This window comes from Haliaeetus leucocephalus, unplaced genomic scaffold (assembly GCF_000737465.1).
Source record: "Haliaeetus leucocephalus isolate CR32 unplaced genomic scaffold, Haliaeetus_leucocephalus-4.0 Scaffold924, whole genome shotgun sequence".
NCBI lineage: Eukaryota > Metazoa > Chordata > Aves > Accipitriformes > Accipitridae > Haliaeetus > Haliaeetus leucocephalus.
In genome coordinates, this window is record NW_010973360.1 from 939,553 (window position 1) to 953,449 (window position 13,897).

The 13,897-nt window shown below is 46.9% G+C and overlaps 1 protein-coding gene across 1 annotated transcript; it reads right to left on the reverse strand.

Annotated features, from left to right (window-relative positions):
• Window positions 1-5,810: 5,810 nt before the first annotated feature.
• Window positions 5,811-10,104, reverse strand: CCRN4L (CCR4 carbon catabolite repression 4-like (S. cerevisiae)). Its single transcript, XM_010583631.1, has 3 exons — window positions 9,984-10,104; window positions 9,038-9,307; window positions 5,811-7,941 (listed from the first exon to the last, which is right to left on the reverse strand). Exons 1-3 carry the CDS (start codon window positions 10,102-10,104, stop codon window positions 7,106-7,108), a joined length of 1,227 nt encoding a protein of 408 aa, XP_010581933.1. The 3' UTR covers window positions 5,811-7,105.
• Between the last annotated feature and the right edge of the window lie 3,793 nt (window positions 10,105-13,897).

Here is a 13,897-nt window from a genome sequence, read left to right on the forward strand (position 1 = left end):
GTGTTATCAACACTGTTTTCAGCACAAATCCAAAACACAGCCCCCTACCAGCTAGTATGAAGAAAATTAACTCTATCCCAGCCAAAACCAGCACAACTACCTAACTATTCCTCCAGCTGCACCTTAATTTCCAAAGGCAGCACTGCAAAGGAAAGATAGAAATGAGCAATCTTGGCTACTCTAGTCTGCTAATGTGTCTAACAACCTCATAAAGGCAAGTAGAAAGTACCAGTAGGTAGAAACTATGAAAAAAGAGAAATACCAAGTTAGACTGCTGGTCGTTTTGATGTTGTTGCCATTGCCATTTCCAACTGTTAATACTTTGGCTTCAGCACACATGACTTTAAGTAGATGGTTGTTTTTGAATGAAGTAAGTATCTAAATAGGTTTTCCATTTATAATTGCACTGAAGTTACGGGTATCATGATACATCACTACAGGGTAAAGCTCGGGTGAGAACACACAGTACACAAATTGCTCCATAGTTGTAGTCCACGTGCAAGAGTTTGGCTTAAAATAGATGCAGGGTGGCTTACCCTGTTTTCATGGGGACCACACAGGCACTACAGCAGTTACTGGAGAAGCAGCACATCAGCTTGTGGGTAGCCAGGTGCCCAGTGGCACCCCCAGTTCCTAGTGAGTTGCCCTGGAAAGTCTTCAGAGCAGGAACTCGGGTAATCTTGAATTAATTTAAGTCTGAATGACCATCTAAGTACTTCGTGCCTGGAGCAGCAGTTTTAACAGAACTCTCAAACTGAGGTCTTCAGTAACGATGAGAGAGACCAGAATTATATACTTACATTGGAGTTTATTTTTTCCCTTTAACTTTTAATACTGAAAAATGAGTTAGCTCTAGAGTTCTAGCAGTAAGTCCCATCCTTCCCTTCAACTGGTAAGAAATATGGGAATAGCTCTATACGGCCAGGCCAGCATGTGGGCAACTTTGAAAGTCTTCTGAAAAAGGGATTCTTTTTCATACTGTAGGTGGGGAAGCAGCCTTTAAGAACAAATGAATGAACAAGCTGAAGCAGGTAAAAAAAGTGTGGTGTAGAAGGCAGCAATCCTTTCCACCAGCAGTTAATGCAAAGAAGCAAAGGTTATTACAGATGAGCTGTGTTTCTGGCCTGGGGTAGAGGACAAAGGCACCTTCACAGGAGGAAATGTAGGAGAAGGAAGAGGATTTATGTTGTCAAGAAAGAGGTAGGACAGAAAGGGAAGTAGGGGAAGCTGGGCAATGGGTTGACTAATCTGGTAGTCTGAGAGGCACTGATGTTCTGGCTAAAGGGAAATGGAGCAGTGTGAAGAGAGGCAGGTAGAACAAATTGGAGCAAGAAGACAAGAGAAAAGTAATAGCATTTTTAAACCCACGTTTGTAAGTCTTTTCTGTAAGAAATCCTTTTCTAAATGGCTGTTACTTGATGGTGTATGAAGGAGAGATGCTGTATCTAATAAGAGTGTAAAATGTCTGTCTCTGGAGTATTTGTAGTTAAGATCTTTTCTGACACCTAATTTAGATACATTGGAAGTCAAATGGGGACAAACTGCCTTCCTGAAAATAGATAAGGATCTCCAGCTGATGACCTCCTCTCAAGTTAGAGCCAAGACTTCACCATGTAATGGCAAAAATGAAAGGAATGAAGGTGCAGATCTCTGCTACTGGTGAGATCGGCAGCTTGCAGCCGTGTTCTGAGATGCTGCTTTCCCTGTCAGTGCTGCATCTTGCCACAGAACTGGTGGTGCTCCTTTGGCTCTCTCCCCTGGCCACCCGGTGAGCGGCACGCAGCTACCGGCTGCCTGAGGACATTTATCAGAAGTTTGCCAAGTGCTGCGAGAATCTCAAGCTGTGTGAGGATGCGCTGTAACCGAAATGGAAAGGGTACTTAACCCGGCTTCAGGGAGTGAAGACCCTTTTTGCTGACCTTTCCGTGTATGCCTTTGTACTCCTGTTTTTTAATTTAGCTGCTAGCTAGAAGTACAGACAGGCTTTTTGTCACACGTAGTGATTTTGGCGTATCTGCTTAAGCACAGCTCTTCGGCATTGCTTTGTGTGCACGTGGTTCCTCCGAGTTGTTCTGCGATCTGGTGGTTCTTCAGAGGTGGTATGTAATCCAGGTAACAAGCCATGCTTCTTGCAAGAGGCAGCCTCTCCCTGGGGATTGCTACAGTTAAGTGTCAGAGTGGCAAGATTCCCACCTGTAACTGAAAGTCTCAGATCATTCTCTAGGTCTGTGCAAGCTTGCTCTTCAACACACTGCTTTATGCCAACATTATTAATTACTACGTGGGCATGAAATTTTTTTACTGGTGGTGTTGGAGGATGTGACCTAAGGACAAGGGAGCTTTGGTTAGGTTTGTAACATCCGAAAAGGACAAAGGGATGCTAAACCATTGAAGAAGTTAGTATCTAGCTGTACTCCCAGACTTTTGCAATCCCGTTGAAAAACCAGTTATTTTGTCCATGTGTGAAAGTGGAACTAGCTTTTACATCTGAAGCTGGTGGCTCACATAGAAGAGTCCAGGCTTGACTCATCCTTGGCAAGTAGTAACTTTTCTAGATGTGTGAGTGGAATGAAATGCTAGTGTGAAGTGAGCATGGTTTACACAGAAGGCATTGAGACATACACAGTCGTGGTATCACTGATTTTACAGATACAAGTACAAACATTTTTATTTTTCAAATAACTACTATTGTAAGTTATAGGACAGACAGGGTAATGCTGTGTAAACCACAGGAAAAAAGTCTTAAGTGTGAGTTGCTACTTGGTATAAAGATCTGAATATCAAAATCTCTGGGTTGTGGCAAGAAAAGTTGGAAGGGGAATCCCATCTCGGAGACCACTGTTTTTGTTACTCTCTCTCTTGGACAAAGTCCATCTCGGTTAGCAAAGGCTTCTGTGCCTTGACACAACTCAAGTGATCCACGTAAAGTGTCCTGCAGGGAAGGCTGAGCTCTTGGGATCCTCTGCTAATTGATTTCATCAACTTTAGGACTTCGGAGCATTATATCTGAGCTGATGAAGGAAGGAGCAGCGAGCCAGGGGCAGTCAAGAGTTGATGAGAAAGTAGAGAGGTGCCTGAAGCCTCAGTTCCTACTCACCGTGACACGTGCAGCAGGGATCTCAGTTAAGCATGAAGATTGTCAAAGCCAAAACAAGCTGAATTCAATTTCTGCCTCGTAGAGACAGTTCAGATAGCAGGTATTAAGCTTATTAAGTGAAGAAGATCTAAGTGACACTATCTACTTCTGATCTAATTGTTCTCCAAGAGATATAGTATTTTAATAAGCTTGCAACAGCTTCTGCCTTGCAGCAAATTAAGTAAGTGGGTCATTTCTTCCTTCAGCTAGCTTGAGGGTGAGGGAAAACTGTCGCTGTTAAAGCTAATGTGGCTTTTATTCAAGATTAGAGCAAGGGATCTGTTGAGACTTTTTTTAGCCTTGGTGTGCTTATAAGGCAGACAGCCACAAGAAGAGCTTTGAAGACATTTTTACTGTAAGAGTCATACTGCTACATAGGAAAAAAAATTTAAAACCTTCCTGCTTCTTCCTATGAAAAATATTTACTGTACTGATATTTATAGCACGCAAAAGCATTTCAGTGCTGCAGGCCTGCCTCTTGCTGAATAAAACAAAGCAAGGGCAATATTTCACTTAAGTTTTCCAAAAGAGTCCACAAAAAAATACTTTATAGCAAGTACTGGAGTAAAAGGATGAAGCTGACTGGGAAGTTACCAGTTAATTTCGTTGTCTTGTTTACCTTCTGTTAAAATATAGCAGGAAGGGTTCACTGTTCTGCTGTAGCAGGGATGTGTGATTTTCTTTCTAAGTATGATATTAAGAATTATGATGGGGAAAGAGGCCCCAGCCTTTTCACAGTTATTCCACCCTCCCCTTGCCTTAAAAATTACCCTTTAAGGACATGAAGCAGTGAACATCTACTGTCACATGTCCAGGGTGAAAAAAGAATCCCAGCCCTTTCCACTTCAGAAGAGCTCTGCAGTGATGGGCAATATCATACAAATCATGCTGTTTTGCCACAGTTTGGTTTCTTTTGTAGGAAAGTTAGTGTTGAAAGCGAGGGTCTGAGTAAAATGGCATAGGAATTGTCCAGATATACCAAATAATCATCACCCTGTGAGAGTGATGGTGGGTGTTTTGTAGCTGCGATGATAGTCTAGCTCCTGCTGGTAAACAAAGCCTACCATAATCAGTGCTATGGCTCTGTGCCCTGGCTGTGGTGAAACAGGACCATGTTGGTGGACACCCTTGGCTGTCCTTAGAAAAATGGAGCTGCTTATGCAAAAGTAAAACGGAAGTTAAGGGCTTTCTGTTGGTGGTGGGTTTTTTGGTTGGTTGGCTTTTGTTTGGGTTGGTTTTGGTTTGGATTTTTTTTTTTTTTTTTAAATACCAATCTGAGTACAGTATTATCCTTGCTCTCACAAAGTCACAACTTTCTACCACAAGTGTAGTTTCTTCTAGAAACTGCCAGAAGGGTCTGAATGTACACTCCAGCTTCTGGTGTGACTTTTTGCAGTAGGATTTGACTTACTACAGGTACCATCTTACAGGTCTACATTGTGGTGTTGCTTTTGAAAATGTTTAGCTACGGATGACTAGCTACCTCCATTAACAGGCAATTGTATTACTATTTGTCCTTCTTGCAAAGACCATTTGAGGGAAGATTCTAAGAGAAGATAACCCTAAAGAAGAAGCGCTGCATCTCACCCCCTCAGAGAGCCATTGAGGGCAGCCAGCACCACAAAAAGGAAGCTGTCTCAGTCTAGCAGGTATGAAATGCTTACGGCAGGGATGCTCAAAAGTCTGCTTTTAGGAGTGTCTCATCTCTGGCCCAGAATCTCCCCCAAAGGAGCCACCCCTTCTGGCTCCCAGGGACACAATTTGCTCTTTCTGGAATTTCAGCTGAAGGAGGCCCTGGCTGGCAGTGGTTGGTATGTCACGTCTGCCTGGTAAGAGTATTCACCAAAGTCGTCAGGCTTCTTGGTGGTTGTAAAATCCTTTGTCTGGGGAGTTTCAAATCCACACTTGCTAGAGAAGTCCTACATCCCAGGCTGGTTAGAGCTAGGCCCTCAGCTCCTCTGGAAGCAGATCATCGCCCTCATCCTGCAAGGGTCAGGACCACGTGCAGAGCATGTTAACGCCTGTGCAACACAGCACTCCATTCGTGTGCTTGAAAGGGAGTGTGTTTGTGTGGGAATTTGGGACTTCCAGTTACCACACTCTGTATACTTACAAGTATGATAATTTGTGGGCTGTGTAAAGCACGCACCTGTGGCATTTCTTGCTCTTCAAATGATGTTTTAAAAGAAAGTGACAAATACAGCTGCCTGTTGTGAGGAGCCAGCTCTGCTAGGCATACTTAGCAGCCCTCAGGGAGGAATACTTGCACCCTGCTTTGCAGTACCGGCCAGGTTTGTAGCTCCACACAACTGTCAGAAAGAGTAATATTTACAGTAATACAGGGTCTAGGCCTCATCTTTAGCTAGGGGAGAAAGCAGGTTAACATTGCTAAAGGTAACTCCTTTCCCTGCAGACTTGCTGTGGAATTTGGGCATCTCAAGTCTGAGAAAGAGCACTTGCCTTGAAAGCAAAGCAGCTGTGCCACCTTGTAAGATTAGGACTGTGGGGTCAGGGGAAAGAGGTCTGGAATGGGTAGCATCACCACTAACTTGAAGCTCGAACAGTCACTAGCTGAGACAGATCACCTATTTATGATAGGGAAATGAAGAAGATAGCAGCAGAGACTTTTTTTTTTTTTTCCTCCAAAGACTTTTATTAATAAACACCTGGAACATTTCAGAGTTACCATGGGCCTTACTTTACATGGAAGTACTGCTTTATTTGCTCTGCCTCATCTTTCCCAACTATCTAAATGTCAGCCCAGCTCCAACTGTTGTCTCTCTTCCCTCCTCTCTCCCTACCTCATTTTCCAGCATAGTGCCATGTTTACAATCCATATATGCAATACCTATGTCATACCAATGAGCACCACTTCATGCACAAGAGTTACTATACTAACACAGCTCTCTTGTAGCCTAGGTGCTTAGCCCGAGTTCCCCAGGGCCACGGAAAGAGGCTCCTGAACACTGTTGCTGTATGATTTCAAGTCAGATGCAGGATCACCAACTTCTCTCAATAAATAAATTTTATCTTCTGCAGGTTCCAGTGTAGCTTTAGATTCTGAAGATAAATAAAAGAAAGTCTTTCAACAAGAAGATTGGCCCTTTACTGAAGCAGCAAAATTGACAAGACTACAAATTTAAACCATTTAGAAAAGTAATACTTGAAGCAGAGGAGGAAATACTCCCTAGTTAGGTGTGTCCTCTGGAGGGAAGCACAGAAGAGACAAGGGAACAGTCACTGTGTATACATACCTACAGGCTGTACTCGTGTAACGGACACATGCACATTCATCTGGGAAAGTGAGGATATTACTATTATGATGGAGAGTAATTAGCCTCTATTTCCTTACCTGCTTTTACTGCAGAGTGCCTTCCTTACACTGGGCTATTATCCATTCACTTTTAATGAAATCATCATCTCAAGTCATGTAAAAATGAGAAGACAACACTAGTATGAGCTTAGATTTGTTCATGTCTAAACTGCATTAAACTTCCTTTGTATTGCAACAGAAAAAGATTTAAGAGAATCTCACTAAATAGTTGAGCCTCGTTCCCTTTGGTACTTGCACAAGCTTAACGTGAAATAAATAAAATCAGCATGCTGTCAGGGCAAGTTGTTTTACAAACACAAGTGTTTTGATTTAAATACTAAGGCCTCCCCATTCATTAGAGGATTAAATCCTTAAACACAGGGGTTAGTGAAAGGATAAAGCTCATTTGCCTTCCGGTGTTCAAACCTCGACATGGCAAGAACACCATGACGAGAACACCGACTCCTTTCTTCCTCCCTTGGAGGCTCCAGATTAACAAGCGCTGAACGGCAAGTCTAACTCCAAACAAGTGCCCAAAATAATGTTTAGTCAACAGTATTTCCTCATCCTTCAATGGCTTCCAGCTTCAAAAGTTCTCTCTAAAATAAAATAGTGGTGAGTTAAGACACTGCAATACCAGGTGGCATTCCAACACATCACAGCAGTCTGTCGGGGTCTTGATTAAAACTAAAGTCACACACCAGAGACAGGTGATCGGAAGGGTAATTGAATGACGGCAGCCTGTTGGGCCCAATTTGCTCTTCAGTCAGCAAGCCCAGGGCTGAGTTCACATTCAAGGCGTGCTGGGAATACCAGATATAATCCAGCGTGTGCCGGCACTCTCCCGAGGGCCGGATCTTCCAGGTGGTGTATGGGGGCTCTGACTGCCCGTCGGGGCTCAGCAGCTTGTATGCACTGTTTAAGTTGAGGCTGGAGTTGGAAAACTCTCTGTAGACCTCCTCGGTAGGCTCCGCATTGAAGTCTCCGCAGATGATCAGAGGGATCTTTGCACCTTGGGTAATACTCTTCAAGTTCTGGAGAAGATCGCAGCCTTGTGCGGACCGAAACCTCTCCCAGCCGGTACGGGCTTTCAGGTGAGTGACGGCAATGCAGAACAGTCTTCCAGTTTCATTACACTTCAGCGTCTGAGCTATGGCCACTTGGTTGGTCTTCAGCTTCATGGCGGTTAGCCGAATGTTAGCGCTGTTGATGAGCTCAAAGCGGTCTTTGAGGAAAAACAAGGCGCAGCCATCCGGCCCATTGTTCTGCTCCACGTCTAGGCAGGGGGACCACGGCTTCGGGAAGAAAGTACACTGGTAGCCGAGTCGGCTGAGGAGTGGCTCAAATGTGTCAAAGTAGTGGTCGACTTCTTGCAGGCATAAGATGTCAGGCTTGTAGGCAAGGATTTCCTCCAGGATGAGGCACTTCCTCTCTTCCCATTTCAGAGCTTCCATGGGGCACTGAACAAAGTTGTCTTTGCCTTCTCCGAGAGCTGAAATTAGCAGGGAGGGAGGGGAGTTAAAAAAAAAAGTTACCGATAGCTGAAACGGGCTGTCTTCCTCCAGGTTTTGCAGAGGCCAGGCTCTGCTCTCGGGATCCAGCTGCCACCTTGCAGCAGCCAGTGGCTGCCTGCAGCCCCGCACGAGAACAGGCAGTCTGTCACAGCGCAAGGGCTTATAACGGGAAGCGGCATGAGGCTTTTGCCACACTTTTGCTTTCCCTGTAAAACGCGTGGATGTCAGTTCATATGCAGGTGAGGGGTTTTTCAGGAGCAGCTGCTGACTTTAAGGGTGCCAGGCTTGCCAATGGGTCTGAGAACCCCTTCTCAAAACACTGAAGTCTCTCCAAAAAAATTTAAGTTCCCTTTACAGATACAAGTTAGATTAAAGACTTCTTCCCCCTCATCCCAAAAGTCACTATGCTGTGGCAAGTGTTTCCACATGTGGCTGCCACAGCTTAAGCCGAAGAAAAAAACACAGTGGGATAGGAGTTACTTAACTGCAGAATGTTAAGGCAGTCTCTACATGGGGGATTTCGCACCCCAAAAGGTTTTAAGATGAGACTGTTGCATAAGTCAATTTACAGCCTTGATTTTAGGGGTCTGAGGAAAAAAAAAAAAAAATCAGTTAAAATTATCCCAAAGAATTAAGAATTGCCATAACAGATATGAATCCCTGAACAGTTCACCAATAAAGTAATTGGAAAACTGTAGAGAAGCTTTACAAGGAATAAAACTTAGGGAAGGATGAGTCTTTTCTGGGGGCTAACAACTATCTAAAAGTGGTGGGTCACAGCTTTTTGAATATACTGTGTTAAGACAGGCATTCAGAGCTACCCTTGGCATCACAGTTGCAAGGAGAGACCTTTTTTCCTCTCCTATAGAACGGAAGGCAAGCCACTATTTCAAGTGCTGAAAATCTCCCCTCCCACCCTGGCCCTCAGTCAGTTGCGCCTCACATAATTCACCTCTGTCCCTTTGCTCTGCCAGTCCCAGGCACGCCTAACTACGTAGACACTTCTGCATTTAAAGGTTTTCATTGCTGCATTTGATCTCAAGGTCACACCTTGAGCTTAGAGGCAGCGCCTACCTTGGGCAAGGATGTTCCACTGCATGACCCGAATGGGGCGGTGGTTGCTGGCAGCGTTTTTCTTCAGGTCCACAAAGTCCCTCTGAAACCGGGGTGGCCGTTTCTGCAGAACGATCTGACATTCCTCCAGCAAATCCTTGGGGTCTATAGGATCCAGCCGTGCCGAGTCTGGCTGCTCCAGGCAGTCCTGGTGCTGGGACACTGCACTGCCGCTCAGCGGCTTGGCGAGCGCGCTGTAGAGCCGACTGGTGCTGTTTCCCATGGAACACACTAGAAAGGAAAAAAAGGTATTAAGAGATGTCCACCATGACTCTTCTCACCACTTAGGTGCCTCGCAGATAACCTTGTTACAGTGCCAGCAATTTGTGGTTTGTGCAGGAGCCTGTTCCTGAATCTGAGATAAAAGAAGAAGGATGCAGAGATAGGGTTAGTTCTGTCCACAGTCTCATTGTGTTTTGCTTATTACCAGGGGCTGCTAACCTCTGCAGCATGCAAACGGTCTGGTTTAGGACATCGTGCAGGTATCTACTCAAGGAAGAAAGGAGTCTTTCATCCAAAATAGCAGGGCTAAGATTAACTTCTGCACATGCTGTAGGAAACAGAATAGAGCGTACTTTTTCCCTCCTCACAGAGGAGAGAGGCCAGCAGGTAGACAAATGCTGCCTGCTCCTCATTTCACATGCAGCACTTGTCTCTAACGGAGACGGCACTCTGCACAGCCCGGTACCCTGCGCCTATTTGGGATGCCTCTGGGCTGCGGGCCTCCTGCCTGCAGAGCGGCAGGCGGGGTGACCCATTCCCTCAGGTTAATATTTAATAGGAATCTCTGATCACAGCTTCATTTGCCCCCAAAGCAGCAATGTTGCAGCCAGGTGCTTCTGCTGGCTTAGACCTTGGGATGTGGAGAGGAGACGGGGGTCTCTCCAGCTCCCCTTCACGCCCCTACTCTCATTCCTTTCGCTCTCCTTTCTCCCTTTGGCTCCTGGCTCCTTTGCGCTGTGCCCCAGCTTGGCAGCTTCCAGCACGCCCTGTGGTCCTCCCCAGTGACCTCCTGCTCCTTTTGCCATCTTAAGCACACCTCCTGCAAATAAGCAGCTGTCCCCCACCTCTACCTGTCAATGCTTGCTAGCAGTCAGCCCCCCACCCCAGCCCCGTGTCTCCTGCAGGGAGGTCCCCCCATCCCACATAGGGTCACAGCTGCCACGGGGGAAGGTGTTGTCCCCCCCTCTCCCTGTTTTGCCCTTTGGCTTATGCGCAGGAGGTGGCTGCAGCCCTCTTCCCTTAGCAGGGGTGAAGCAGCAGAGCCATCCCTTTCAGACAGCAGCCCTGGTGACTAGCGTGCTGTAAAATACTTCCTTCTCCCACTTCACAAGAGCACAGCCGGTACCGCCGTGCAGCTCTAAGCGCCCTGAGGCTCGCTTACTGCAAACACACTGGAGACTGTTAGTGTTAAGGGACGAGCTTCAGGATAGCTGTGGAGGAGTTTGCCCAGAGTTGATGATATTCCTACACATCTCCATAGCAAGTCCTTGGCACTGCCGTGCATGCCCCAAGATCTCTTCCAACCCTTCCGCAGGGGGAGGGTTTTGCTCTGACCCTTGCCACAACACCCGGGGAGTACTTCTCAGTGCTCTGCCCAAGTAGCTTGCCTGGACACTTGGTTTCCCTTCAAGCATGGGCAGCAGCGCTTGCACCACAGCAACTTGCACAAGAGGCAACGCTGACAAGAGTTCTGTTGCTGTCCGTTGTTGTAACTTATTTACTCTGAATGCATTTTGCAAAGGTAATCTTGAGCAAAAGAACTTCAGCGTTGCATTGCTGTTGGCCCACAGCGGTTTTTAAGTAAGCTTATTTGTACCTTTGAGTTAAAAACAGAAGAGACTTGTCATCTCGCACTCACATCTTGTGGCAGATTTGGAGTGCTACCCAACACACTTGGATGTTTAGCCTTTGCTAGCCTGAACTACAGCATTACAAATCCTAAGTGCTGGTGACAGATGTACAATAGTGACAGACCTGGCTAGAGGGGAAGGCAGGAAGACGGAAGCCCTAACACTTCAATAAACATACTTAGAAGGAGTAAAAGAGAAAAGAAAGACCCTGCAGCAGAAGTTTCATGTCCTTGTCTTTAGGAAAATGGGTACTTTCAAAGACACTAAAAAATACTTGGTTTATGGTATGTTTTGTATGTGTAATCTGGTAGAATGGTGCCTCGGAACAGTTCTAAGGAAGTCATAAATTGGGAATTTAAACTGGATGTAGGACATATCTCCCCAACTCCATCCTTTTAGTTAAAGTACCAGGAGTTTCTCAAACTGAGATGTGAGCTTGGGCTCACAAGCACGAATGTCTTTCTAGGGTAACTGTGTTTAAAGTATTTCAGTTTCTGCAGTCTTTCTTAGTTTACAGTTCTTGTCAAGAAGCCAAATGCTGCTGAAGTAGAAGAAATGCCATTTAATAGCGAGCGAAGCAGGACCCTGACACGGCTGTGAGGGGACAGAGACCGGGAACAAAAGCACGCTCTGTAACTGGTTGCAAAAGGGTCCAGCTTACATGCTACCAGAGCTGCCAGGCAGCCATGCAGAAACCCAAAGAAATCGATGGAGCTTTTCATGACAGCTCCACAGGGAGCTCCTCACCTATTTTTGGGGTAGGTACCACCCGTAGTTAAGTGCTGCAACTGGAGAGAAGTACATGGTGCTTTCTGGTACCGCAGGGATGCCGTCCGCAGCCGAGTATGGCCACGAGCCCTACGCCCCGCACACCCCTGCCCTTCCCTCCCGGCACAGCACGAGCCAGGCGGTGGGAAGTCCACATGAAGGCAGTGCCACGGATGAACACAGCTCAGGCAGGGCTCTCCAAAGGAATAACAGGGAGTTGCTCTGCTCCACGAAGCCATTAGCAAGCAAGGGCCCAGGCTGCTCATTGCTTGACCTGAATCAGAGGGAGGATGTTGAAAGGGACAAGCCAGGTGCAACACATCTGGAGCCAAAAGTCTACCCTAAAGTTCTGAGCAGCTCACATCTGTTACAGCAGGATGAAGTCTAAGTTCAGTCACGCACCTGCCAAGCTGCAAACAAAGCCAGAGTATTGTCTGAACCTCGTCATCCCTGGGGTCATGGGGTAGCCAGCTCTTTGTGGGGAGTCAGGCATAGCCTAACCTGCACAGGATGTGCTACAGCCCAGCTGCAGCACAAACCCGACAGCTTTTCAAGTCAGTATTGTCTCAGGAAGGAAAAAAAGCTTCCATCTTCTTTTGACAGCCCAGGGCAGGCGGGGTGAAAGAGGGCCTGGGCTGTAAATCAAATGCTTTCAGGGCTGTTGTAGGTGGCTTGGGAGTCCTTGGCTGAAGGGGGACTCCTGCAGGAAGACTCCAGCTTAAGATGACTGATGAACTGCACAAGTTCTTTGTCCCCAAAGTGCTGAAACAGTCACAGCACAGACTGAATTGTTCTGCAGAACAGGGGCCAGACTGGCAGCCTGCTCATTGAAACTCCAAACACAAAATCCATTTGTTGTTTTTGCAATGCTTAACATGTCTGTGGCAGTGAGGCAAGTACAAGGTCACTGTTCTGAGATCCTTACAGTTCCAAGTTAAATGCCCTGTTACTTGCTGGGTTAATGTCTGCTGCTGGCACTGTGGCACCGTGGTGCTGGTGTATGCAGAGGAACAAGCGGACTCCTGAGCTTGCACTTTAGCGGGGGGCAGTGAACATGGAAGCGATTCTCTCTGTGCAATGTTGCAATAGGGAACGCCAGCTCAGCAATTACTATTCAAGGTGTTTAAAATAAAAAGCCTTCCTCTCAGCAAGGGTGGTGCCTCAGCACAGTAAGGGCGGGGAAAGAATTTAAACTGTTCATTAAACTTCAGAAGAACAGGGTGCAAAGTTCAAGGTTTCCTGTGTCATCCAGCAATAGCACAGAAGATATGAACTTCTAGGACCTCAGGCAACGAGCAGTCACGGACTTGAGTTTAAGCACTTTGCCTCAAAGCTGAGGGCTGCAGCGTGCAGGCAGACCAGGGGGCTGCAGAGGGGTTTCGGAGCCAGGGCCCTTACCTTTTGGGTAAGGTGAACAGCATTCTGGTTTCCCATCCTTTCATCTCCTACCTCCCAGCACTGCTTTTGGCTGAGAGCCCCCACCTTGTTCACTGCCGGGATTTCACTGCCAGGGGAACGGCTCTGCCACACCTACAGCCTGGTCTGTAGTTGCATCACCCCCCGCAGCCGAGGAGGCCGGTAGCAGCCGGAGACGCCCTCCCTGCAACCCCAATTCTAGGTGAAACTTCGCAGATGTCATCCCCACGTGACAAATCCTATGCTACAGGGTATCATACTACGTGTATAGCCTTGTTCGGGTCAGCCATGGGATCGCAGCCCTGTGCCACCCGCATTCAAAGCGGTGGTTGCTGCTGCTTGGAGTTCGAGTCCTGATTTTGGCAACTAGGCCAGTCTTACGCAGAAGGGAGTCTGAATCCTCGTGTGAGGGTGCCAAGACATCACAGCAAGGGAGGTGCTGCCTAGTCAACAGGCAACACCAAAAAGAGGAGGGAACCTCAAATCCTTCCCCAAGTAATACACAGAATCAGCACTTGGCACGAGCTCTGGAAACCCTTTTTCTCACGAGTGCTCTAATCACGAGCACGACTTTGCCAGCTCGCACGCACATACGCTCCTCTTCCCCGTAGCTCCGTGAAGCTTCGATCCTGCTGTTTGGCATCCTGGCCTGGCTTCAACAGGAGGAATGGAAGCACCCTGCCCCAGCCTGGCTTGTAGACCCCTCCTGTAACAGCACCGACAGGGAATGAACACACTTCACCCCAACCCCAGCTGAGGACAGTAGGGAAAAGCAGATCTCCTG

Bases quoted from the DNA above. Each gene is read 5' to 3' on its own strand.
- CCRN4L (XM_010583631.1), bottom strand. From the start codon at position 10,104: ATGGCAAAAGGAGCAGGAGGTCACTGGGGAGGACCACAGGGCGTGCTG. The intron at 9,308-9,983 runs GTAGGGGCGTGA...TTTCCTTTCTAG, and splicing joins GGAGAGCGAAAGGAATGAGA to TGTGTTCCATGGGAAACAGC. The intron at 7,942-9,037 runs GTAGGCGCTGCC...TGCTAATTTCAG, and splicing joins GTGGAACATCCTTGCCCAAG to CTCTCGGAGAAGGCAAAGAC.